The sequence below is a fragment of the Sparus aurata genome, chromosome 22 (assembly GCF_900880675.1).
Source record: "Sparus aurata chromosome 22, fSpaAur1.1, whole genome shotgun sequence".
Taxonomy (NCBI): domain Eukaryota; kingdom Metazoa; phylum Chordata; class Actinopteri; order Spariformes; family Sparidae; genus Sparus; species Sparus aurata.
In genome coordinates, this window is record NC_044208.1 from 9,660,186 (window position 1) to 9,683,856 (window position 23,671).

The 23,671-nt window shown below is 40.3% G+C and overlaps 2 protein-coding genes and 1 long non-coding RNA gene across 14 annotated transcripts in view; 2 read left to right on the top strand and 1 right to left on the bottom strand.

Moving 5' to 3' along the window:
* LOC115573899 (uncharacterized) overlaps nt 1-8,395 on the bottom strand; it is a 29,511-nt gene extending 21,116 nt beyond the window's left edge. The window contains exons 1-2 of one of the 4 annotated variants that reach the window (XR_003982372.1): nt 8,249-8,395; nt 4,128-4,293 (exon numbers count right to left, since the gene is read on the bottom strand). This is a non-coding gene — a long non-coding RNA (uncharacterized LOC115573899). The remainder of the gene's footprint in view (nt 1-4,127; nt 4,294-8,248) is intronic. The other 3 variants (XR_003982373.1, XR_003982371.1, XR_003982374.1) reach the window with 3 other exon arrangements.
* Nucleotides 1-16,357, top strand: part of msraa (methionine sulfoxide reductase Aa) — a 39,316-nt gene extending 22,959 nt beyond the window's left edge. For all 3 annotated transcript variants that reach the window (XM_030404972.1, XM_030404971.1, XM_030404973.1), the window contains exons 4-6: nt 4,146-4,250; nt 5,752-5,858; nt 15,578-16,357. In XM_030404972.1, coding sequence (XP_030260832.1) covers nt 4,146-4,250; nt 5,752-5,858; nt 15,578-15,748 — 383 coding nt within the window. In that variant the 3' untranslated portion in view covers nt 15,749-16,357. The remainder of the gene's footprint in view (nt 1-4,145; nt 4,251-5,751; nt 5,859-15,577) is intronic.
* A 3,378-nt stretch (nt 16,358-19,735) lies between these two features.
* The window catches only part of LOC115573892 (uncharacterized), a 60,437-nt gene continuing 56,501 nt past the window's right edge, over nt 19,736-23,671 (top strand). For 2 of the 7 annotated variants that reach the window (XR_003982370.1, XM_030404959.1), the window contains exons 1-2: nt 19,752-21,659; nt 21,964-22,060. Coding sequence is in view for 6 of the 7 variants with exons in the window: in XM_030404959.1 (XP_030260819.1) it covers nt 21,441-21,659; nt 21,964-22,060 (316 nt within the window). In the remaining variant the exon portion in view is untranslated. Of the gene's footprint in view, nt 21,660-21,963; nt 22,061-23,671 lie in introns of all 7 variants that reach the window. The other 5 variants (XM_030404965.1, XM_030404961.1, XM_030404964.1 and 2 more) reach the window with 5 other exon arrangements.

The window sequence follows — 23,671 nt, forward strand, 5'->3', positions numbered from 1 at the left end:
GCATACATCAAGCGAGAAGTAGGGTCATTTTCTCATAAGCTTATATACAATCTGACTTCTTCTTGCAACCAGTGGCGCTCCACCTTGGCTTTACTTTTCAGACCCAGAAGCTCCGTCGTTCCTTCCTGCTTCAATCAGACTTTACGATCAACAATCCTCCCTCAACACACCCTGAAACTGACATCTTCATTCTTGTGTGATATCAATGTATACTAAAGCGTGCGCTATCAATATTTCCCGCGTGAAATAATGTGCATTCAGCCAGCGCCTCTGTGCCTTCTTGCTACAGAACTGCAGTATCCCCATTCCTGCTGTAACACTGCAAATTTTCCCGCGGTGGGATTAATAAAGGATTATCTTACCTATCTTATCTCACAGAGTGTACCGGGCAGTTTGTTGTCTACTGAGAGTCAATAGATTGTGGAAAACAAGACACACATAAACAGAAGAGTGAATAATTTCCCCCAGGCCCTATTATACTGGGGCATGGATAAGGCTGCTATTGATGCCTGACCACTCCGAGCAGGCTGTGCTTGTATGTGTGTGTGTGTGTGTGTGTGGGTGTTTATTTGTGTATTTCCGTGTGATGCATGTCCAGACCTCCCCGTGATTCCTCCAGCCGGCCAGTGCAGAGTGAATCCATCATTAGACCCGCACCGCCACCACCACCTGTCTCTGTTTCTTTCTAACCGAGTTTTATTCCTCCAGACACTTAACATAAACAAATTACTGTCAAACAGGCTGAAAAGTTTAGCCGCTGCATTGATACGTTCTGTCCTCACTGCGCATGTCGGTGCAGCAAGATAACACGCTTCCAGTCATGGCTGAAGATGGCAGTTTGATGTTGTAGTTTTTACTGGCAGCGACTGCGTAACTACGAAAATGATATTGGGCAAAACACGACAGATTTAATGGTAATGAATATGAAAATCAGTAACAGAAGAGACACCATGAATTAGAGTATGCAACATTGTTTAGCCGGCATACCCTTTACCATGTTTACCATCTAACGTTAGCATGTTAACATTCCAACATTTGTTAATTAGCAATAAACATAAAGTGTTGCTGATAGAAGTGTGGGTAATTTTTAGGCAGCAACGGGAGTATTGGAATTTAATACTCAAAGTTTTAGCTGTAGGATTTGAGAGTTTTCTGACGATGGAGCAAAGCAACAAAATGTACCTGTTTGCGGATAAGGCAGACAACTTCGTCTATCGCTGCAAGTCAGACGAGGTGAGAGTCGATCCATTTTTGTTTATAACCATTTAAACCCCTAACATCACCTTCCCCAGCGTTTCCCTGTGGTGTTATTGTTGCAGCCACTGTCTTAAACTGTCAACTCACTCTTCCAGTCCACTGCTTCAGTCCAGCCTGGTGGCAGACTGAATAGCATAGTGAAAGCATGGTTTATAGGGGAACTAATTTACACACAGATGGAGTCATTTGTTGTATGCTGTTACATTGTGCAATTAGTACTTACTTCAGAATGAAGGGTTAAAGCAAAAAAAGTTGTCTATTGCCAGTTTAAGGTAACGACAGATGACATAACTTAATCCCCTGCTGCTCAGGAGTTGTTTAATAGATCTTAAATCTTAATGAATGTCTGTAACAAGTGTTATGGCAGTCCTTCCCGAGACGCGACACTTAGAGCCACAAATGTCAACCTCATGGTGGCACGACAGGAACATTGAGCTGATCACCAAAGTCGGTCTGCTTTATGCTCTGCAGACCATGATTGCCTCTAGAGACGGTAATAATAAGAAATATACTAGTGAGGTAGAGTTATACGGACACATTTCATCCAGGAAGCATCCACTGACCCAGTTTTCTTGCATTTTTCTCGCATGCTGATTTGGTAAATGTGGGTAAAACAACTCATGAATACATTTGAAACGCTCGAGAACACGGTCAGAGTTTTGGGATTTGTCTGCTGTTGAGCGTTTTCAGCAGAGGAGGAACTGTTAACAAAACTCACAGGACGAGTTGAAAATGCATGTTAGGCATTTTCTGCAGGTTCGGTTGCTTCATCTTCACAGACCAGCAGTCCGTAGCGTTACGTTTGTGTAAAAATACAGTATATCTGTAAACTGCATACAACTCATAATACCATTCCTGTGAAGCAGCCATTAGATTTTATACTAAACTTGCCTGCTGGTCTAATTAAACTCTTCTGCTCTAAACAAAGTTATTTCATCACCAACTACATCTGAGCCTGGTTTGAGCTGCTGGATGTTTGTTTTTGTTTAATTAGCACAGTTTATTTAACAGAGCGGTGAAACATGACACTAAATGAAGAGCGCCTCACACCTTTCCATCTCCAAAAAAAGACTGATGTGCATAGTCATTGTTGGTTAGATATTAACAGTCGGCTCAGTGTCGGTTCAGATTGTGCTGATTAAAATGTTCACATTTTTTTTCTTTTCGTATAAAACACAGGTAATATTAAGAGATTTGAAAGCCCTCCCACACTTTTCATTATTCTTCTCATTTGCAGTTTTTGTCTCTCATTGCCATCTTCACCTTCAGTAAGGTATTATTATGTTTATAGATGTATGAAACAAAATAAAGAGAAACAGCGCAAAGTAATTGACACCACATTAGATCATAAACATTAGATTTTAACAAAGAAAACAGTCAGTTGTTCATGTGACATAATGAGAGCGCAAGATTCTATTAAGGTTAATTTACATTATGCGCACAACAGCGCCGCAGATTCTTCCACTGCTCTTGCTTCCGACCACTACTACTTTATTTCTGGTCCCGTCCGAGATGAATTTATTCCTGCGAGATTGGCCCGGTGAGGCGTTAATTTAATATCGACCGCTGCTTTGTCTCCTATTCGCCAATATCTACTGTAGGAATCCATAACTCCTGATATTAAAAAAGTAATGAGAGAGAGAGAGAGAGAGAGAGAGAGAGAGAGAGAGAGAGAGAGAGAGAGAGAGAGAGAGAGAGAGAGAGAGAGAGAGAGAGAGAGAGAGAGAGAGAGAGAGAGAGAGAGAGAGAGAGAGAGAGAGAGAGAGAGAGAGAGAGAGAGAGAGAGAGGAATGGAGGTAGAATGAGATGAGGGACGGGAGGAAGATGAGGTGCAGAGTAATGGGTCACACTCATTACCAACACCAGCTGCTATCAGTCTGTCTGCAGGACTGATTGTTTGTGATGGTCGAACATTCAGCCTCGGACTCAAACGAGCTCTTCAAGGGCAATAACTGTTATTTTGGCCTTTTAAGGTGAAGATTTGATACGTTTCTAAAATGTACAAGCAATTTAAGTAAGTCTTGACCTTGGGAAAAGGAGTTCCCCAAACAATCTCAACCCAACGTCTACACGCTCATTTGCTCCGGACACAATTGTCACCACCAGCTGTTATGGAAATTTAGTGGTCAAACTTTCTATTAATCTGAGCACTTTTAAGACTTTTGTATCCATGTTGGCTTAAAAGTTGAGCTGAACAGTTTGTCCTGACCTTGCAAACAGCAGTTGACAAAACCGTCTCAACTCAAGGTCCACTTGTTCTGGAGCTTTTCCAGGACTGTCTGAGGGCTTTTCAACAAATAAATCCTAATAATAAAAAAGTTGAACGTGTAAAGTTCCAGGACAACTTAATAAACGGCATGAAGTGTCAGCGGTCTGGATGAAGGGAGTAAGTTGACCTTGAATTGAGCTTGTTTTGTTAGCTGAAAGATGATCTTTAAACTTTTTCATTCATTTTCGTACAAAGGCGAAAAAAAAATATGAATGCCACCTTTTTATTTGCAAGCCCAATACAGGAAAGCTAGAAAGAAAAGAAATACTTGAAACAGAAAAATGTTCCTAAGCTGAGAATCTGAGCAATCTCAGACATTTGTGATGAAAGACACATTTATATCAGTTAATTAATCGTAGAGCTGCAATGAATGTTGATTTATCTGATGATTCATCACTTGGTCTACAAAAGTGACCTCTTCAAATTAATAATTTTGTCCAAAACCTCAAAACTAACTTAAGTATCTTGAATGATGAAGGAAAGCAGCAAATTCTCTCATTTAAGAAGCTGGACGTTTGACATTGTAGTTAAAAAATGAAAGAACTGAAAGAACATTATTATTTTTGATCAACTAATAGTGAGTAAACACACTTGAACTCACTGGTGTTGTATTTTGCAGGTATGACAGGTCATACTGAGGTGGTGAGAGTCGTCTTCCATCCAGAGAAGATCAGTCTTGCCAACCTGCTCAGAGTTTTCTGGGAAAGCCACGACCCGACTCAAGGTATGACCTCAGCCACAGATACTGGACAGTCATGATCAGACTCCTGAAGGAGAATGGAGAGATGTTACAGGGAAAATAAAATCTGTTGATTTGTTTCCTCAGACTGGATGAAATTTTATTTTATTTTTCACTTCCCTTTTCTTTGATTTGATGATATTATATTGATGAGCACCATCGACAACAATGGTTTAGATGGCAGAGGAACTCAATCACAAGTCACATTTTTCATGTGCTGTACCTTTTAGGGGAAATCTTAAGGAGAACAAGACTACAAGTCTAAAGCAATGCTAGCTATGCCAATTTTAGATTTTGGAAATTGTTTGAAACACCCGGGAAAAATGACACAGTTCCAAGAAGTCCAGTTCAATGTTGCCTTAAGCACTTCTAGATATATAAAAACAGATATATAGAATATAAAAAGGGTTTATGGATAACATGTTAAGAAGCTAACAATAGCATTTTGACATGGTCACAGTAAGTATGTGGATAATATTAGCATATTAGATTGTATGCTAGTATCAGCATCTTAACATGTTGATGTGTATCACGCGATTTATGGCACTATGATATTTTAACAAGCTGATTTATAATGTTACTCTATATGAATCAACACTTAGCATGTTCGTTTGCAAGCATACTAGTATTAGCATGTAAAGATGTTGATGTTTATCATCTAATTTGTGGAATGTTGACACTTTAACAAGCTAATTTATAATGTTAGAATATTCAGCAACATTCAGCATTCAACGTTGATTGCTAGCATGCTCAAATTAGGATGTTACCATGTTAATGTTTATCGTGTAATTTGTCGCATGTTAACTTTAACAATATTAAGCAACTTTTAGCATGTTAGATCGCTAGCATGCTAACTTTAGCCTGTTAACGTGTTGATGTTTGTCATACAGTTTGGAGCAAATTCCCATAAAAACAAGTTGATTTAAATGTATAATGTAGCTTTTTGATGTGTTGATGTTTATCATGTAATTTCTACTTAAGAATGTTAAAACATGTTAGCATTCTGACTTTAGCAAGGAAAGGTTAAGTTGATTGTTAGTCATTTTGTTAGTTTTAGTTGAATCTTGTCATGATATAAAAAAATAAAAATCATAAACGTCTGTAACAAGAATACTTCATGTTGGATGTTGTGTGGGATTGACAGATTGACTGACCTCTAGAGCCACACTACTCGAGTGACTCAAACCTTTGACCAAACCAAACATGGTGTTTGACAGTCTGACAAGCTGACGCTGAAATGATGAAAGGATACGTGATGAAATGATCAGCTCGCAGTCAAAAACAGCTCTCCGCTCTGCCAAGACAGACAAGTTATATTTTTGGAAATGCTGTCAGCTGTTGTTTTCAAATGATGTGATGCTGCTTCTGCCAACGACTGAAGACGAAGGCTCCTCACGTCAGCTGAAACCTTCATTTTCACATTTGTTTGTGTGTGTGTGTGTGTGTGTGTGTGTGTGTGTGTGTGTGTGCGTGCGTGTGCGTTAAGGGATGCGACAGGGGAATGATGTTGGGACGACGTACCGCTCTGCTATCTACACCTACACAAAGCAGCATCTCGATGAAGCTCTGGCCTCCAAAGATGAATACCAGAAGGTAAACACATAATATTCATCCATCAGTCATCTCTCTTCTCTCTCCATCTCTCTTTCCATACAATCTGGACTCATTTTATCCCTCTGACTCCATTTCCCAGCATCCCCGTCTGCTCCCCATCCCTCTTTCTTTGAGTCTAAGAAACACCCAGACATTTTTTGGCGTCAGCAGATGAACGCTGAAATATAATTGATCTGTGTGTGTGTGTATGTTGATTCTTAAAGCATATGGACATATATGGCAAATGTTAGACACACACACACACACACACACACACACACACACACACGTAAGATGTTCACACACTGCCTCTGTTGAACTCTCTCCCGCTGAGACTTTTGCACCACTATCCCACCAACAGGGCTTGTTGCCATGGAAACTGACGAAGAGGAGGTTACTCTATTCTTTTCTATTCTATTCTAGTGTAGTCTGGTCTTCATTAGACTTCCCTTTCTCTCTTGATCACCCCTCCTTTTCTTTCTTAATCTTTTCCTCTTGCAGGATTTGTCTCTTGATGTCTTTATGCTCTTTGTCTTACTCGTTCTCCCTCCGTCGCTGCTGAAGTCTCTAAAATATTCGTACACTGTACTCATGATCTAATGGAAACAAATTCTGGATGAAGCACTTGAGTAGATTTACAACCAGAAAGCATCCCACGGAGCAAAAACATATCCAAAAGACGTCTTTCCAACGTTCACTATTGATTATTCAGTTACAGACGGCTAAAATCTTACTTCATGCAGCAAAAGCCACAGGGTGGATTTGAACACGAGGCACGCACGTTACCAAGGGGGCTATTCATCAGCTTTATCAAAGACTATGTTTTGTCATCCAACCTTGGAACACGGTCTTTAATAATGATGAATAACTCATCTGGAAAAGGGATGGTTGAGGCTCGGGGTTCAAAGTCATAAAAACTTGAAATTCAAACCAAAAGAAGTTCTGTAGACGTCTGTAACTGAAGATGAATTATGTTGACAGTTACGTTATAAAAACTTTAATATTGAGCCCTGTAAAGGTTTTCCGCTTCTGGTTCTCCGCTCGACGTCTCTTCAGAGTCATCAAAGACAATGTGTTTGCTCAATTTCAGTTTTAGACAAGTGGGTTCATTGGTCCAGTTTATCTTAGTCACAAACTATATTCCATACTACTATACTATACACACACTATGTCCTTATTAGGTAATGTTACAATACTCAAATTATTGGATTGAAGCCCTTTTTAGACTTGATATTGATGGCTTTATCAAGCAGTTGCTACCCAGGTTCCAAAAGGTTGAGACGCTGTGTAGAACATAAATGAAACAGAATGTGATAATATGCAAATCCTATTCCGCATGTACTCAGTACGAAGACAATAGATTCAAGATTCAGGTTGTGCAGGCACACTCAAGAGAATATCTTTTGTTTACAGACTACAGAAATAATTTGAGTTTGGGACGGGGCCTGTGTCATCCTAACATCTTCAGTTATGATGGTTCTGTTTCCTCCCGATCATTTCGAGATCTTATTTTCTTGTCACCGTTGCGCTTTCTCTTTTTCCTGGTTTGGGTGATAATATTCACCATACTTTTATCTCCTATGGATCAGATCATGCACCCACATCCTCCTGGTTCTGATGTCCCGATTTTAAATAAAACAGATAGTAAACCACAAAGAGGCAGTTGTCAAGATTTTGTTTCGGCGTCCTAAGGATGGCCGTGCTTTTGCTGTGAATGCTCCCAGACTCTGGAACAGGTTGGCTCACTCAGGAATCACTTTTAAATTGCTTTTAAATGCTTAATTTTTAAAAGGAGGCAGTTTTAGATTACACTTCAATGATCCTCCACAGCCCTGTAAAGGACGAGAGGTTACAGATAATGAATGAATGGTCTTATGTTGTTTATTCTACTATTTGCATCACATGGTTTAAATTTTTTTTAAGCTATCTGTATATTTTGATTAACTACGCTGTATGAGCAACTTGTAACCTTGTTAAGAAAGATGCCATCTAATTAAAGATTATTGTTATTATCAGTATTGTTATCAACGAGGGGCCCTGGCTCAGTTTATTTCGCTGCTTGCTAGCTTACAGATAACATGCTGTTCATTTTCTGTTGGCAGCAAATAAAAACCCAAAAAATGACATCCAACATATCCATGTTTTTCCACGATGTATGGGGGATGTTCAACAGACAGATTGCACTGACTATGTGAAGCACGCTCGTCTCTGCTCCTCAGAGGATTGGCTATTTTAAATTTGTTGACACCCTGAGTATGTGTGGTATCATCTTCAGGTCAATATTTACATTTTTAGCTGGCAGCTCCGAGAATAGCACTTTTCTTTTCTCGTATGCGTTGAGTTTCATGAGGTTTATAAACCTTCAGAGTCTTAAAAAAACGGATGTGTACCTGTAATATCTGTGGTCCTCTGTCCTGCAGAAAGAAACAGTTGATAGATCCTCTTCATCGAAACACCTCGTCTCTCTATCAATCTCTCTAGGTTTTGTTTCCTCTCTAATTTTTTTCTCACCAGATTGTCTCCCCCACCCTCTCCCATCTGTGTGTGTGTGTGTGTGTGTGCGTGTGTGTGTGTGTGTTTTTGTGTGTGAGCAGTTGGCCTGTAGCAAACACACTCCATGCCAAACCATCTGGGCCTTAAATCTGTCCTCCACCAAAATCGCTTTAGTTGCAAAACTAGCGCACACACATATGCAGACACTGACTATTCGGGTTTGTTCAGATCATGTTTTGACTCAGGTTTTTTTTGGGACTGTATATATACATATATATATATATGGTGCGAAATCCTCTGTATCTGATGTTGCACGCAAAGCTTCAACGTCTTTCATCCCAGAAAAGACGAGGGAGTTTCAATAATTCAGAGAGAAAACGCATTGTTCCATGCGTACATTCATTTGACTTAACCTGTGAAATATTCATGAATTTGTGCTCCAAAAAACCTTCGGTGGAGTCATTTCTGTTACCATCGGGGGCTTTTCTTCTCTTTGTCCCTGCAGCCACGGTGGCTACGGCCGCTAACGCTAACCGCCCCGCTTCTGAAATTGAAAAATGCATCGCGGCGGGGAGCATTTTCCCAGGAAACGCCTTGCAGACACTTCCTGAATTTTGTATTAACATCCACGCTGGTGCTCACAGTCGAATAACATCTCCTGCTTTCTTAAACAGCCTCGTTCTTGGTGCATGCAAACATAAAAGATGTAGACTGAAAGAGGTGATGCACAGATGGAGGAAGAGAGGAGTTTCAGGCGACAGAGAGAGAGAGGGAGAGGGAACAGTGTGGTTAATTTGGTGTCGGGGTATTGACTATGTTCGCTATGCCGCCTGGCTTGATTGTATTGTTCGCACAGAGAGTGATTGGGGAATTTGGTGTGTATATGTGTGTGTTTGTGTGTATGTGTGTGTGTGTGTGTAAGGTACAACAGCACTGCAGAAAATTACCTTGCAGGCGGTTGTCTGCAGCATGAAAGGAGCCTCCCTTTTCTTCTCTTGCCTCCTACCCATCATTAGGGTGTGCACTGCGTCTAAAATGGCAGGTGGAAGTGGTAACTGTGTGTGCGTGCGTGTGTGTGTGTGTGTGTGTGTGTGTGTGTGTGTGTGTGTGTGTGTGTGTGTGTGTGTGTTTGCATGCTTGCTTTATGTAATAATGTGTGCTTGCTCGCTGGGTGCCAGCATGGGTGCAGAAGCAGTGTGTACTCATTGTTCTGGTATCTCTCTCTTGATGCACCTCTCTCCGGCTACGTTTTTATTTTCACAAACATTTATACGTCTACGCCTGGACACAGAACAGCTGCTTTTTCTTTCCTCTTTTCGCTTCCCTACATGCCAGCTTCGCATTTTTCTCCGTTCCAGCTTTTCCCGCTCCTCTCTCTGTCTCGTGGGTGCTTATCAGCATTGTTCACATTTCCTTGCTTTAGCAGAGCAGTCAAGGTATTTGCATTTCAAATGAGGAATCTACTTCTCTGACATGCAAATTAATGGATGTGAATTATGCATTTATAGCAGGCTGCTAACACAGCAGCAGGACCAGCCCAAACAAACGCACTGAAACGCTGAAAAGGCAGGGGAGGATGCTTCTGGTCTAGAATAATGGAAAATGTAGTGGCATTGCGTGTCACAGGAAGTGTTGGATTGATGTCAGTGCCGCTATTGTTAGCTTAAAGCTAGCTATAGACAATATTCATTATCTTAGAGCAGTGGCTGACCAAAATCTTTGAAAGATGGTGCTGAAAATTAGGAGCAGTAGCTGTCGTTGACTTGAATACAGAGCAGTTGCAGCCAATGTCAGCGGCAACCCAGAAAAGAACGTGTCATAACATTCATAGAAGGTGGTCAAACCACTCCTGCCAAATAATTGACTTCTCGTTCTGAGTCGAAAGTATTCAGTTTGTCGTGTTGAAACTGCGCTCAGTCGTGGACGAGGTACAGAAGGACTTGGCGCATAAAGGAACACTGCATCCTTAGCTTATCGCAAACATTCGGAAGCACTACATCTGGAGATACGTGGTTTTCACTGGACAGAAAGGGGATTCATGCAGTCAGAAAAGTAGAAACAGCCGTACCCAGAGCTGTCAGACAAATCTAGTGGGGGTAAAAAAGCACTATGTTTGCCTCTGAGATGTAGTAGAAGAAGTGGACCACACTGCACATGACAAAACATGCGAGAGGTCATTCGGAGACATTTGTGTAGCTGCTCCTCTGTAATCCTGAACGACCCACTCGTTGGTTAAGACCTGCCGAGACCCTCAAGTGTATCTTGGGGGGGGAAAAAAGACCTTAGTTCCACTCAAAACAAATCCAACATGCAGACATTTGTGGTCAGAGCTTCAACCATCGCCGTCAACCATTGTGTGCAGCTCCTGTCCCGTGGAGCTCGGATGCTTTAACGTCCGCTGCTGCTTCTGGCCTCAAACCTAAAACTGTGTCCCATTTTGTTTCCCGAAGAGGCAAAATAAGACAGACTCCGTGATAATACAGCTGATTTTAAAATCAAAGTTAAATCAAAGAAGTTTGCAAATATGGTAGTGGTTGGTTTTGAAATATTTCCGACCTGAACTTGTCCTGTGTTTAAAGCACTATAGGATTCAGAGATGTACAGCTCTGATCTGCTTCTCTGTTATGAAGTCTCCAGATCTCTCAGGCCATCAGGCACCAGTTTAATTTTGTTGTACAATAGACATATGGAGATGAATCTTGGAGAGCGGGTGAAGTCAGCTCAATCTCTCAAAAGATCTGTTTTGAATCCAGACTGAAGACCTTTTGAAATTATTTCCGTGAAACTATTTTTAGCATTTCCTTTCTGAACGGTACAAAATCAATATAATGTTCCGAGTACTCAGATGTTCCAGCCTGAATCATAATGTGCAGTCTCTCAGGGTGGCTCCAGCCTGAAGTTTCCTCGCATTAAGCTGTGGTGTCAGTACAGGAAGTGATGAATCGAGCAGCGGGGAGTAAACTCTGTCCATTAAGAGCTAAACTTGCCAACGTTAGATCTTTTGCGTCTCTCGTCTCTTCGCTGTTTTCTGTTGTAAAAGCAGCACCGACCCTCCGGGTTTGTTTGCTGACATCTTCCTTAACAACTTCCGAGTGCTGACGTCAATGAAGTTAAAACGGTTCTCAAACAATTACCCCTCGCTAACTATCAGAGGCACCAATGTGTGAAATTACCCTGCGCCACTTTAAGTCTGATTGTGTTTTTGTACTATAAATAAGGAGAGAACTTCAGTATTTCCCCGGAGAGCTCTTTACACTCAAACTGGAGGTGCATTCAGCACAGGAATTATGCCATTTAATAAACCTGTCAGCAAAATGGATGCCAGCACACTATTTTTTTATATAAACATCTACTTTTAGACTGCTGTTCTTTGTCATCTGTCTTTTTTGAAGTGTAGCCATATATAGTTTTGTCTTCACTCGTCAATCACTGCCAGTTACAATGTGTTGCATGTTTGTATACCGTATTTCAAATTATTCATATCGACAGACTGACTTTCTGTCTTTACAATTCCTCAGTGTTATTCTTTCTGCGATGTGATACAAGCTTCTCCGTATGCTGCGATGACTCCTCTGCCCTCACAATGAGAAGAGTGGCGGGAAAACAGTCACGATGACAGTGATTAGAATTCAGAGAAAGTCGAAAGCGGAAAGAATAAACGAATGCATGAAAATCAATCGGGACAATAACGAGGGAACTGGGTTCACAACAGTACAGTATTATAGTAGTGACGTTTGTTACCTCGTGTGTCAGGGAGAAGAATCGCAAGTCAAAGGTCACTTTAAAGATTTCCATGCAGATGTCTATCCATATCTGTTTTGTCGTGTCTGATACCTGAAGTTGCAGAATACACTTAACCTGAGTTGCGTGACGCAAGTTTACGTGGTTAAATAAGTTTTGTGGTAAATGCAGTGAAATGGTCGCAGTTTGGTGCAGTTTAGCTTGCAGTCTGGATGATATGCAACACTTTTGAGCTGAATAGTTCACTTTTCCATGAAAACTTGGTAGAGTTTGGGGCCCTGAATATTTTCAGAAATGGAGCCATCGCCAAAATGCCACTTGGCAGCCATGACGGCCATTTTACTTTCACCATTACTGAAAAATGTATAACATGATTACACAGAAAATATGAATTCCACGCTCATGTTTTGACGGTCAGGGATTATATTGACAACATATAATACATCATGAATTGACTTGACTAACATTTAATGGTGAATTCAGGTACGTGTTGATTACAGAACTACATAGTCCAGATGATACCTTAAAGAATCGTTGACTTTTTCATGAAGCATGAAACTTGGTACAGTTGTACAATTTGGAACTCTGAACATTTTCAGATGTAGAGCCATTGCAAAAATGTCATGTGGTGGCCAGGACGGCCATTTTACTTTCAGCCATTACTGAATTATGTATTTAGCATCGTAGCTCCTGAACCAAATATTACAACACAGAAAAGGGGATGTCAGCTCCTATGTCTTGATGGTCAAGGTGAATTCTGTTACACTGTGAGAAGGAAACTAGAGACCATCTTAGGAACACACCAGCCACGATGCCCACTAACATGTTGACCCGGGAGTACTCAGTAGTCCTTACTACATTATTACATCAGTTCTCAGTAACCATGTGGTCAAACCACACCCATCTTCAAACTCCGCCTTCATTTTGATCTCACCTACACACCTGTCACTGTTTCATGACTGCCTCCTGCTCAGTTATGGTGCCATCACATTGGCAGAATGTGTTTACAGACAGACAGTGAGACATCTCATCTGGCAAAGTACTCAAAACAGCTTCTGTGACTGGTTCCCACAAGAGTAGGTGTCCAGGACACACGCACACACACGCACGCACGCACGCATGCACGCACACACACGCACACACGCACACACACAGACTCCCAAGGTGAAAACATAACCAGCCACACTGTCATGTAATCACAGTATCTGAGAACCTTGCTGAGACTTTATAATAGTATCATGTCTGCATGCACGTTCTGTCGTACTATTGGGAATTCACTCTGACAATACAGGGACTATACATTTTTATGTTCAACTCAATATATAGTATGACCTTAGCAACCATGCTGAAAATCAACTACAGACAACTTCTATGTTTGTTGATCCTGGCCCCTGTGGATTGTATTGAATGTGTGTCTAAAAACATTCAATACAACCAAAGTGTCACATCAATATTTGGTCCGTAGTATGAAAAATAAGATACAAGATATGTTTTTTCTTGACCAATTAATATTAAATAATTGCTCGTATCATTTGCTCCTTTTATCGTGATCTTTAAGCATCACGATGACGCCGCCATGCTTCGGTCGTTTGCAGAATCTGAGGATGAAGGAGATGTTTTAGGGTCTATTTTGTGATTCTATTAGATCAGGAATTTTGCTAATTAAAAAAAATCTGTCGCAGCTACATAATCACAGGGTATGGAACGTACAATTAAGATATAAATTACAGTACGTGATAGTTTTTGCACTTGCACACTCAAAATTAAATGGGGCATCCAGTTATTAAATATTTAACCTGTACACTCAGACCGTAAATGAAGCATCCCCATGAAACTTTAACCAGATACAAACATGGGACAGTATTGACACTAACTTCACCACCTGGATATATGAATTATCATGTCTGGCTTTGCGGAGGGCTTGCTGTTTTTTTTTGCCTCACCAGAAACATTTAATGTAGCCATGTCAGAAGCTTTGGGATTGTTTCCCTCTCAGAGCATAGAGGGTTTTAGTAGCTGCCATGTCGGGAGGAAGAACAGCAGCTTTTTAGATAAAAGGCCTAACATGTAGACGTCGACCCAATTTGGCTCCCCCATCCTCCGTGATATGATCAAATGAGAGGCTTTGCTGTAAACATGCGTGCACACATGCTAAAAAAACCACAGCAGCCCCCCTCGTTACACATTCATAAGTGTGTGTGTGTGTGTGTGTGTGTGTGTGTGTGTGTGTCTTTTCATGTGTCTCTTTGTCTTTTAATTTACCCACACGCCATCTGGTTGAGTAATTTTTATCATGAGGAGGAGAAAGTGTCATCACCAACTGATTCCACCGTGAATGTGTGAGTGTGTGTGTGTGTGTGTGTGTGTGTGTCTGTGTGTCTGTGTGTACAATATGTGTGTGTTTTTTCTCTGTTTTCTTCCGTATCAGTACCTGGAGCTACTCATGTCTTTTGCATAAACACATGACACATTTCCTCTTTTTTTCTGAGATGCTAATAAGTCCTCCGCAGTGCGAGGCCTTGGCGAGATTTGCTCAGTGGAAATTCAAATTACTCTAATGGCGAAGTCACTTGAATACAGATAAATAACGCTGGATGCGAGATGTTTCGAGCCAACGCCGATTTTAAGGAGTGAAAAAACATATTGATGTATCCACCTTTATTTTTTTATTCACAGAATATATGCAAAACACACATTTTTTAATGATCCCTCAAATGTGGTTATCATACACTTAAAACAAAGCTGCGTATGTAACAGAGGCAGCAACTTACTCCGCTATCGGCCAACTTACAAATGATACCGATATATCTGTGGTTGGTCAATTTCGGCTGATAATATCGACCAGCCGACATATCGGTCGACTCTAATACAAACATAAACAAGTAAATGAAAATGACAGTAATTGAAGCAGAAAAAAAAGGATATCTGCATTTGTTTTCCCTAAAAATCCAAGCTTTAGGGGCATTTTAATAGGAAGCATGAGAATTTACAGGCTTTGAACATTTTAGAGATTAAATAGAATTTAATTTCCCATCACGCACTCTGTTCTTTTTCTGTTTACCCCGCCGTAGTCCCTCTGTGCCCTGTGTTGTTGCTGCAAAGACCGACCCCCGCAGAGATCACTGAAGGCTTTAAAGGAGATATATCATGTTCTTTTTCAGGTTCATCATTTTATTTGGGGTCACCACGAGGATAGAAATTGACACCGGGATTACTGATGAGGCATTAAAGGAACAGTGTTTTCTGTGGGAGAGAGGAGCTTCTGTTGGTGTGGACTTTGACCTTTTTTGACTTCCGACATTGTTTACATGCACAAGAACCTGTACAGTATAACACAGTGAAGGAAAGGCAAAAAAACATAATAGGTCCCCTTTAATATTTTTCATCATTCTTTAATTTATTTTTACAGGTTTCAACCACAAATCCTTTGTTTTCACCCAGTCCTAGATCCATACATTTTGTGTCTTTGTCGTTGCTTCTTTCAGGAACTGACGGACAACGGCTTTGGACCGATCACAACAGAAATTGCCGGAGACAAGACGTTCTACTACGCCGAGGATTACCACCAGCAGTACCTGAGTAAAAACCCTGATGGATACTGCGGTCTGAGAGGGACAGGAGTCTCCTGTCCAATAGAAGTCAAGAAGAAGTCCTGATAGCCTGTGATAGACAAGAACCATCTCAGGTCTGTTTAATACGGATACAATGATGGGTTGATTTTTAAGTTTCAAAACGCTTTCAAATTCAAATTTCATATGTCAAATATATAAACATAAGATTTGAATGCATTTATCTCACATATCCAGCTGACATATCTATGAAAAGAATGTGACTGTCAATAAGAAACCGATAAAGGCTGTCAGTCATCTCAGCTCTTTGCTAACAGTAATCATACCGCTGCCTCAAAATGTGATGCAACATGTCACTTTTGTGAGAGGCTTCACACAAGATGCCCCCCCTCGGTATATAATCTAATTCAACCTGTAAGAGGGATGTGTAGAATGAGCAGAGTGAAATCTAGTAAAACTCCTACACAGTCTCATTTGAGAAGGAATTCAATTTGGCGCCAACAGATGTTTCACTAAGTTCATACTTTCATGCAATCTGAGCAAAATGTGAGTTTTAGCTCTGTGACGGCTGATGTTATGGTTCAGGTTGCTTCATAAGAGAAGATTATTTAAGAGGGACTTGCTTTAGTATTGATGCAGTTTGCTGTTTAAATGTCTGTAGAGGAATAGAACACAATAAAAGCTTCTGAAATCAAACAGTGTCTTTTCTAAGGGTTTTTACCTCTGACAAGGAGGTTATGTTTGAGATGTATATCATAACGATATGCCTCGCAGGCTTCTTAGCTAACCTCACTTTGCTCTTCTATGCTCACGTGTTTTAAATTGTTTCCGTTATTTCGCGCACAGTCTACATTTAACTGGGACTGCCATTTCAACTGTTCTTAAAACCTGTGATTGCTCTCTGCGCTCAGATGCTCCAAAAGTCAGGTGTTAACAAGACTTCCGCTGTGCCCCATGGGACCTCATTTTCAGGAAAAAAATGTGTATGGTGTCAATGGAGAGAGACGTGTTTTTTTATTTTACTTTTTATGGCACCCTCAATTACATGTGTTCGTCGGTTCAAAAGATCATTTTGCAAGTCAGAGTTGATCATAAAAATGATGAAACACCGTTCAGTAAACTTCACCGTCTCACTCATGTGTACGCCACTGCCAACAACAACATGGCCGCCACCTCAGCCCAGAAGATGCATTAAAAAAGGATAGATTCTGACCACTGCAGTTGTGTGGAAGGAGAGATTGTCAGTTGTTTTGTGAGCTAGCTAAAATTAGGTTTCAGTTGCGGGTTGTGGTTAGCGACACTCGTGCGACTGATGGGTTTGTAGTCTTTATAAATACGTATTTTCACAGTCTTATACTTGATAGTTTTAAGAAAAACTGACTTTCCTGAGTTTAAAAATAAAGATCCTGAAAATTGACAGACATCAAAGGCACAATTCAAAAAGGGATGATTGTCTTTCTCCGTTCACCACCATACTTCCCATGCTGATCCACCACTTCGTCTTTCTATATTCCAACAGTTTTTTGGATTCGCAAACTGGCAAGTTTGTGCCGGAGGTCGCTCATGAATGCGCCCCAAATCTACACATTGCACCATGAATATCAAATTTGAAAGAGAATTTAGAAATATTACCCTGAGACTGGCTTGTTGGCTCCCAGATCAGTTAATACGGTAGCCTATGTTAGAACAACTCTCACCCTGCAGTAGGTGGAGCAAATGGCGGCATGGAGCTTTACAGTTGTGTTCAATAAATTATGAATTCTGCAATCACAAAGTCAATTTAATGTCGGAATCATCACAAGATTCTGTCTTTGCTACCTGAGCAGGCTGAATGCTATTATTTCCTCTTTCTGGATTTGCAGCAGACGAGGTGAACTGGAGATTTTTTTCATTTAAAATATTCACGCATTTGTGTTTGCTCTTTTGTGGCGTGTGTGTGTGTGTTTGTTTGTGTGTCTGTGTGTGTTGTGTTTCGGGTGTGGGGGGGGTTTGGATGACCTCCTTCCTCTGATCTTCGCCTGAAGTAATGTTCCAGTCCGTGACTCATCTGTCATCGCTGTTAATGTGTGTTTGTACAGTGTATGTGTGTTTTGATGGTACAGCATGCAAACACACACACACGCACACACGCACACACGCGCACACGCACACGCACACAAACACACACCAGGAGGAGGAGAGTGTGTTCGGTGCCAGGCCCTCCAAAGCTTGGCATCACCATCACACGGTTGAAAAAAACCAAGAGAGGGAAGAGATCAGTCTCTTTGGAAATGGCAGAGCGCCATGTTGGATCGGTGCTGCGTTGGAGCGTCTCCACGATGCAGGCTGCAGCACCGCGGCTCCACCGGCTTTTCAAAACCAAAATCTGACCACTATTTTTGGAATGAAGCAGATGAAGGCTGAGATTTTGTGCAAATAATAAATGTATTTAACATGGTCCCATTTTATTTTTATTTTTTTAATTTAATTTGCAGATTTGCACCTTTAATCTTGCCAATGTGTTGTTTGGTAACAGAATATAACATCCTTCAGTTGCACTGATCAGTTCTATAATAATTATGTGGTCAGATAAACTTGCAGTATACAGAATATCCATCATATTGAACGAGGATGACACCAGCTGGACTGGATCCCATTTGTAATAAAAGGCCAATATTGGCTAAAATACATCAGTGTGACCCCCATACAGAGAAAACAATCCTTTCCTCTGTCAGGGATTGTTGGTTGTGTACGAAACGATTAACAACTCAGAGAGCCCTGTGATTGTTTTGAATAAACGTCTGAGAAGGTTTTGTCTTTTAAACTCTGAAGTGTTTTTCATTATTCTGAGAAATGACTTGACACTCTCGGTGTAATTATTGGACAATATTCAGACGATGATCTGCAGGATGTGACGAATGATCATACACCCAGGATGCGATGCTCATGTGTGCTTGTAGAGATTAATTTCATAGGAGGTTTCGCACAATTACTCTTAACAAATGTTGCTTTCTGTTGGAGATTCTGAGACCACGGTGTCTTTGAATAAGTGTTGCCGCTTTGGATTAATGATAAGACGGCTTTTGTAGAAAAAATGTGTTGGTTCAGGCTTCATCAGTGTGATTAATCACTATACTGTTTAGGTGTTTGTGCCAACACTCAGGTATTGAGTGTAGACATTTTCATAACATTTCCAGTCCTTGGCAGCGCATGGCCTGCAGCCAATAGTGACTCTGAATGTGATGTTCAGTCCAACGAGACACACATTTTCATTAGAAACAAAGGCATCAACTATGAATGTTCAAATCTCATATAGAACACCCCTATTTGCTCCCTATGTAACTGCCATCTCTAGGCCGCCTTTTAAATCTGTCCCTTGTCAAAACACATGATTGTGCTGCCATCATGTGGTTTGAGCACGTCTCCAGCCAACCTGAGGTAACAGACACCGAGGTAAAACAGTTCAGATGTCATGAGAACTATATACTACTAATGCATCAGTGTGGATTGTACTCTATTCATCTTTAATGGTGTGTCATGGGCCAAAAGCAAACACCTTCTGTATCGTATTATACCGGGATCCCAAGTTTTTTCTTTATGGATTGACCTTATGCAACGAGTGAAAATGATTAATAATAAGGGATTATACATATTTGAAGTGCATTTCGCCTTTTAAAATGGTTTAAAAAGAAATGTGTGAAGAAAATCTGCAGGGCCAAATCATACCTCTGGCCCACAGCCTTCTTCATTATTCCATTCAATGACTCAATCTATCCTCCTTTTCCTCCTGGCTGAGTCATCAGTGATAGAGGACTATTTGTCATATATTTATTTTATGATATATATATATATATATTTCTTTCATTTTAAAGACTTTTTGGGTGAAACAGAAAACACAAACAGAGGACTTACAACCACCCCCCCACAAATACTAAATCTCAGAAAATTTCAATGATATGCATTATACCGAGGTGAAATATGCAACAGTACAATATCTACAAGTTGACTGGTGATTTATTTTGAAGGGTCTTACCGGAAGTTACTGTCGTATCGTCTTTTCGCTACCTGCTGCAGGTCCAAATGACCGCAGGTGTCGTGACGTTTCAGTGCCTGCAGTTACATCACTCCAACACAAGGTGAGTCTCTGCTGCCAGGCAACGTTTTCTGTCCGCGTTTAAGCGTCAAGTTGTTCAACTGTGACGAGAAACACGTGTTGTGTCGGTGATGACGCTCAGTAACTATAGCAACAGTAAACTTCCCCTCAACGGTTACGCGCCTCCTCAGCTTGACCGAAGTCCAGAGGTAAATCTTACTAATGTTTGATAAAATATAACCAGCACTAACAGAGTTTATTATCCGACACTGCTTCTTGAGATCCCACCTCTTTTGAAGGGTGAGATTATTCATTCATTTGAAAATGTCAGTTGAAAGTTAGCTAAACTGCCTTAATTTAAACAATAGCCTGAAATATATAGATTTTAAATGGAATTTGGCCTTCAGTCGAGGCTGAGTTTTGAAAGATGGTTTGTACTGCTGCTGTACTTATATAGTTATCTATATAAAATATATTTATTTATTTATTTTTTCATGTCAGACTATTGAATAAATGACTAACAGTAATATATTCAAGTCACAAAGCCCGTCTTTTTGAGAGAGAGTTATCCTAAAAGCCAATCTTTGAAAACATGTCTAACTTTAGTGAACCATTGACTTTTACTGTAACTTTAATGCCCTGGTGACATTTTCAGACTCTTGTATTCATCTAGAACAAATATATTCTGTGGGTTTATCAGTATTTAACTTTTACCACCTTCAGCTGCCACCCATTTATTCTTTTCAGCACCAGAGAAGCAAGCTAAGTGAACATCATCAGCTAAACATGTGTCACGCATTCCCATCCAACCTAACCAAATGTCACTTTCACGAAATTATAACCTCAATATTCAGTTTTACATAACGTGTTTATAGGTTAATAATAATAATAATAATAAGTTCATGTAAACACTTAACCATGTTCAGTACAAAAAAGGGAGGAGAGTTGTGGTTCATTCTTTAACAAGAGCATGAAGAAGAATTTTGTGGCAGCCATCTTAGTTCGTTGAAGATTATTGCAGCTCCAAATGTAGCTAATTAAAAAGAAATGCTGTACACCTGATATGTCTATTCTTGTCTGTCAGTACCTATATGAGAAATTGGAAATGTCTTTTAAACTGAGCTGAGTGTGGTTTAATAACTAGTAGGTTTAAATTAACATTGATTTTTAAATAACTTGTCTATGCTATGTTAGCTGTTAGCTTTGGCAGTCAAGTGCCATCATTAGGGATCAAGGAGCTAGTGTTAAGTATAGCACAGGCACAAGCCATTTAGCTCAATTATTTCCTTTTTAGCAAATGTCACAGATATTAAGAAATGCCTTTTAAATGGTTGGGAGTTTTATTGAATAAACTGGAGGTTTACAATTATTTCTATCTTCACAAAACAGGTGTATGCTAGGTTAGCGGTTAGCTATCACAGGCATGACTCAAATAGCCAATTAGCTGTCACTAGCAAACATATTCTCATGTTAATGAAGAATGTTGAATCCGTGAGACACAAAATGCTTGAACTTTAGAATAGTGCAATACTTTGTGAGTGTTTGCATTTTTTTCTTCAGTTTTCCAAAAAGACCAAAGAAACTATCCTACGTGATAAAAAAAAAAAAGTCTAATAAAAAGCTAGCTAGAAGAGGAGAGGACTGTGGCTATCTCGGTATCTTGATATTGGGGAGTTGCATACAAGCTTGAGTGAGTACCGTCCAGCGATGTCTGCTGAAACACCCATGGAGAAAGCATACCAGAGGACATGTATGGACTCAAACCAGTCAGTTCAGTCTCCTGCACCTCTGACGGCCACTTCTGGAGTCAGCGCGGTGGAGCGCCAAGGGGAAAGATTGGACCCATTCCCTGTTGGACAGTACCAGCCAGCTGCTGCCAACCAGGGTGCTGAAGCTGTAAAGACTGTTCATCAGACTGTGCAACAGGTAAGTAGGAAGGAAAAGTCATCAATATTTTTGCTCTCAACATTTGTGGTACAGAAACAATGGAGCTTTAAAACAGGAAAACGTTTAATTTAAAGGCTGGATTTTCGTATTTAGAAGTGATGTAAAGACTTGTTTTATTCAGCACTGTTTCATGCATGTCTGCCTGTAGCTCAGTTCCTCTTTTTACCACCAGGCAGCAGTAGAATATCAGATTATCTTTTCTCCTGTAAAGCATCTGAAACTAGTCATTACAACATGTCCTGTTATTTTATTGGTCAAGTTCTTAGACTTTGTCTGTTGGCAGGCTCCGGATGACCCATATGAAGTGGCTCAGCAGCAGATTGAGCTGATCCAAAAGGTTCTGCAGGAGCAGAGTAAACTGATGACTCTACTAGGAAGAGGTCAGTGTTAAACCACACACACAAACTGTTGTGGGCTGTATGAAAAACATACATTTCCTCATTAGCTGCAGTGTCACGTGTGGGCAGTGGTTACTTGTTGTAAGTGGGCTCAGTAAGGGCTGCATGATATGTGAAATGTCTACACAACAAGGTTATATTAAGTCAAAGTAAAGTCAAAGTAATGTAGAGAATCACTTTACACATTAATACTAATAAATATGTATAAAATATGTATAGCACTTCTCATACTAGAAATGCTTCTTGAAGTACTTCATTTAAAAAAGACATTGAATGAACAGGGTTATTAGTCGGCTTGAGTCACACTAGTACTGTGATGTGGAGAGAGTCCCAGTTTACTGGACTGTCTTGACTCAGGATGACTCTGGTTATCTTGTTACCAATTGTCTGTTGTCAGGCTGATGTCAACACAAACAGTGCAGGGGATTTAGTAAGGAGACCTTCAGGTTTTGCCCTGTCTCTGCTCTGTACTTAATTAGAGCTTCAAGTACTGATGGTGGCGTGGTTTCTCAGATATGCTCAACAGCTGTTTGCTGTTTGAAATATGGGTTGGTGATTTGGCCAAAAAAGTAATATCCAAATCTGTATACTATCTAAATTGCAATCTTTTTTCCTCTCCATTTTGAAACACCCTGCAGACCACAGCCAGTCTTGAAATAGCCAACAAATGTTCTCAATTTGCAACATTAAATGACAATATTGCATTAACAGTTAACAGCTTCTCATACGTTATACTGCTGGATATAATTCACTTGCATTATTGTCAATACCTCACCCAAGGAAGAGCCACATGAAGTAATTTGTCCGATCAGCATGAGCATCGTTTCGGATAAGCTTTTGTTCATATAGCACATGTTAGTCAAGGAGGTTTGGAGACACAAGTCAGTGCACATAAAGTATACCAATCTCTGCGATTCAACTGAAAAGTTGCCCTGCCTTGAACTTCAATCACGATCTAAAGTCATCAGATTACCAATCCCTAGTTTACAATTTAGCCTGTAATATACTCTATATATCAGGACACAACAGTAAATAAATAGATGAATAAATCCAGAGAAGCACTTTATGCAACATTGGTATCTGCTGTAAATGAATCATCAATAATAATCTTAATACATCAAATGGTTTAGTGCCAACATCCTGGCCTACTGCTCTTACTACACTGTCTGCAAAAATCAGTTTTTCAGCTTGGAATAAAGATTTTCTCAACAAACTTGAACCTCAGCATCACAGAGCAGATTCAGTTTAGGAGATACCGATCATCAAGATTGTCTCTCTGTCTCTTTGCCCCTTAATTTGTGTTCCAACTCAACACATATCACCCGAGCTGAATTTCTTAAAACTGCTCTTAGTCTGTGGGTGAGACATTAAGCCATTACAGGCTTTAAAAATGCAGACAGGGCATCAAGCCAATCTGCACGAAGGCTGTAACAAAAACACTGATGTACAAAGTATTTTTATGTTTATGTTTATGTTTGACTTTGTTGTTGCTGGGATATTCCTGCTAGCCTTGACTTGACTGCCACACCAGCTCACCAGTTGCAACACCAATGCAGCCTGGCCGGACCTCTCAAAATGAGAGGCTTATGTGTC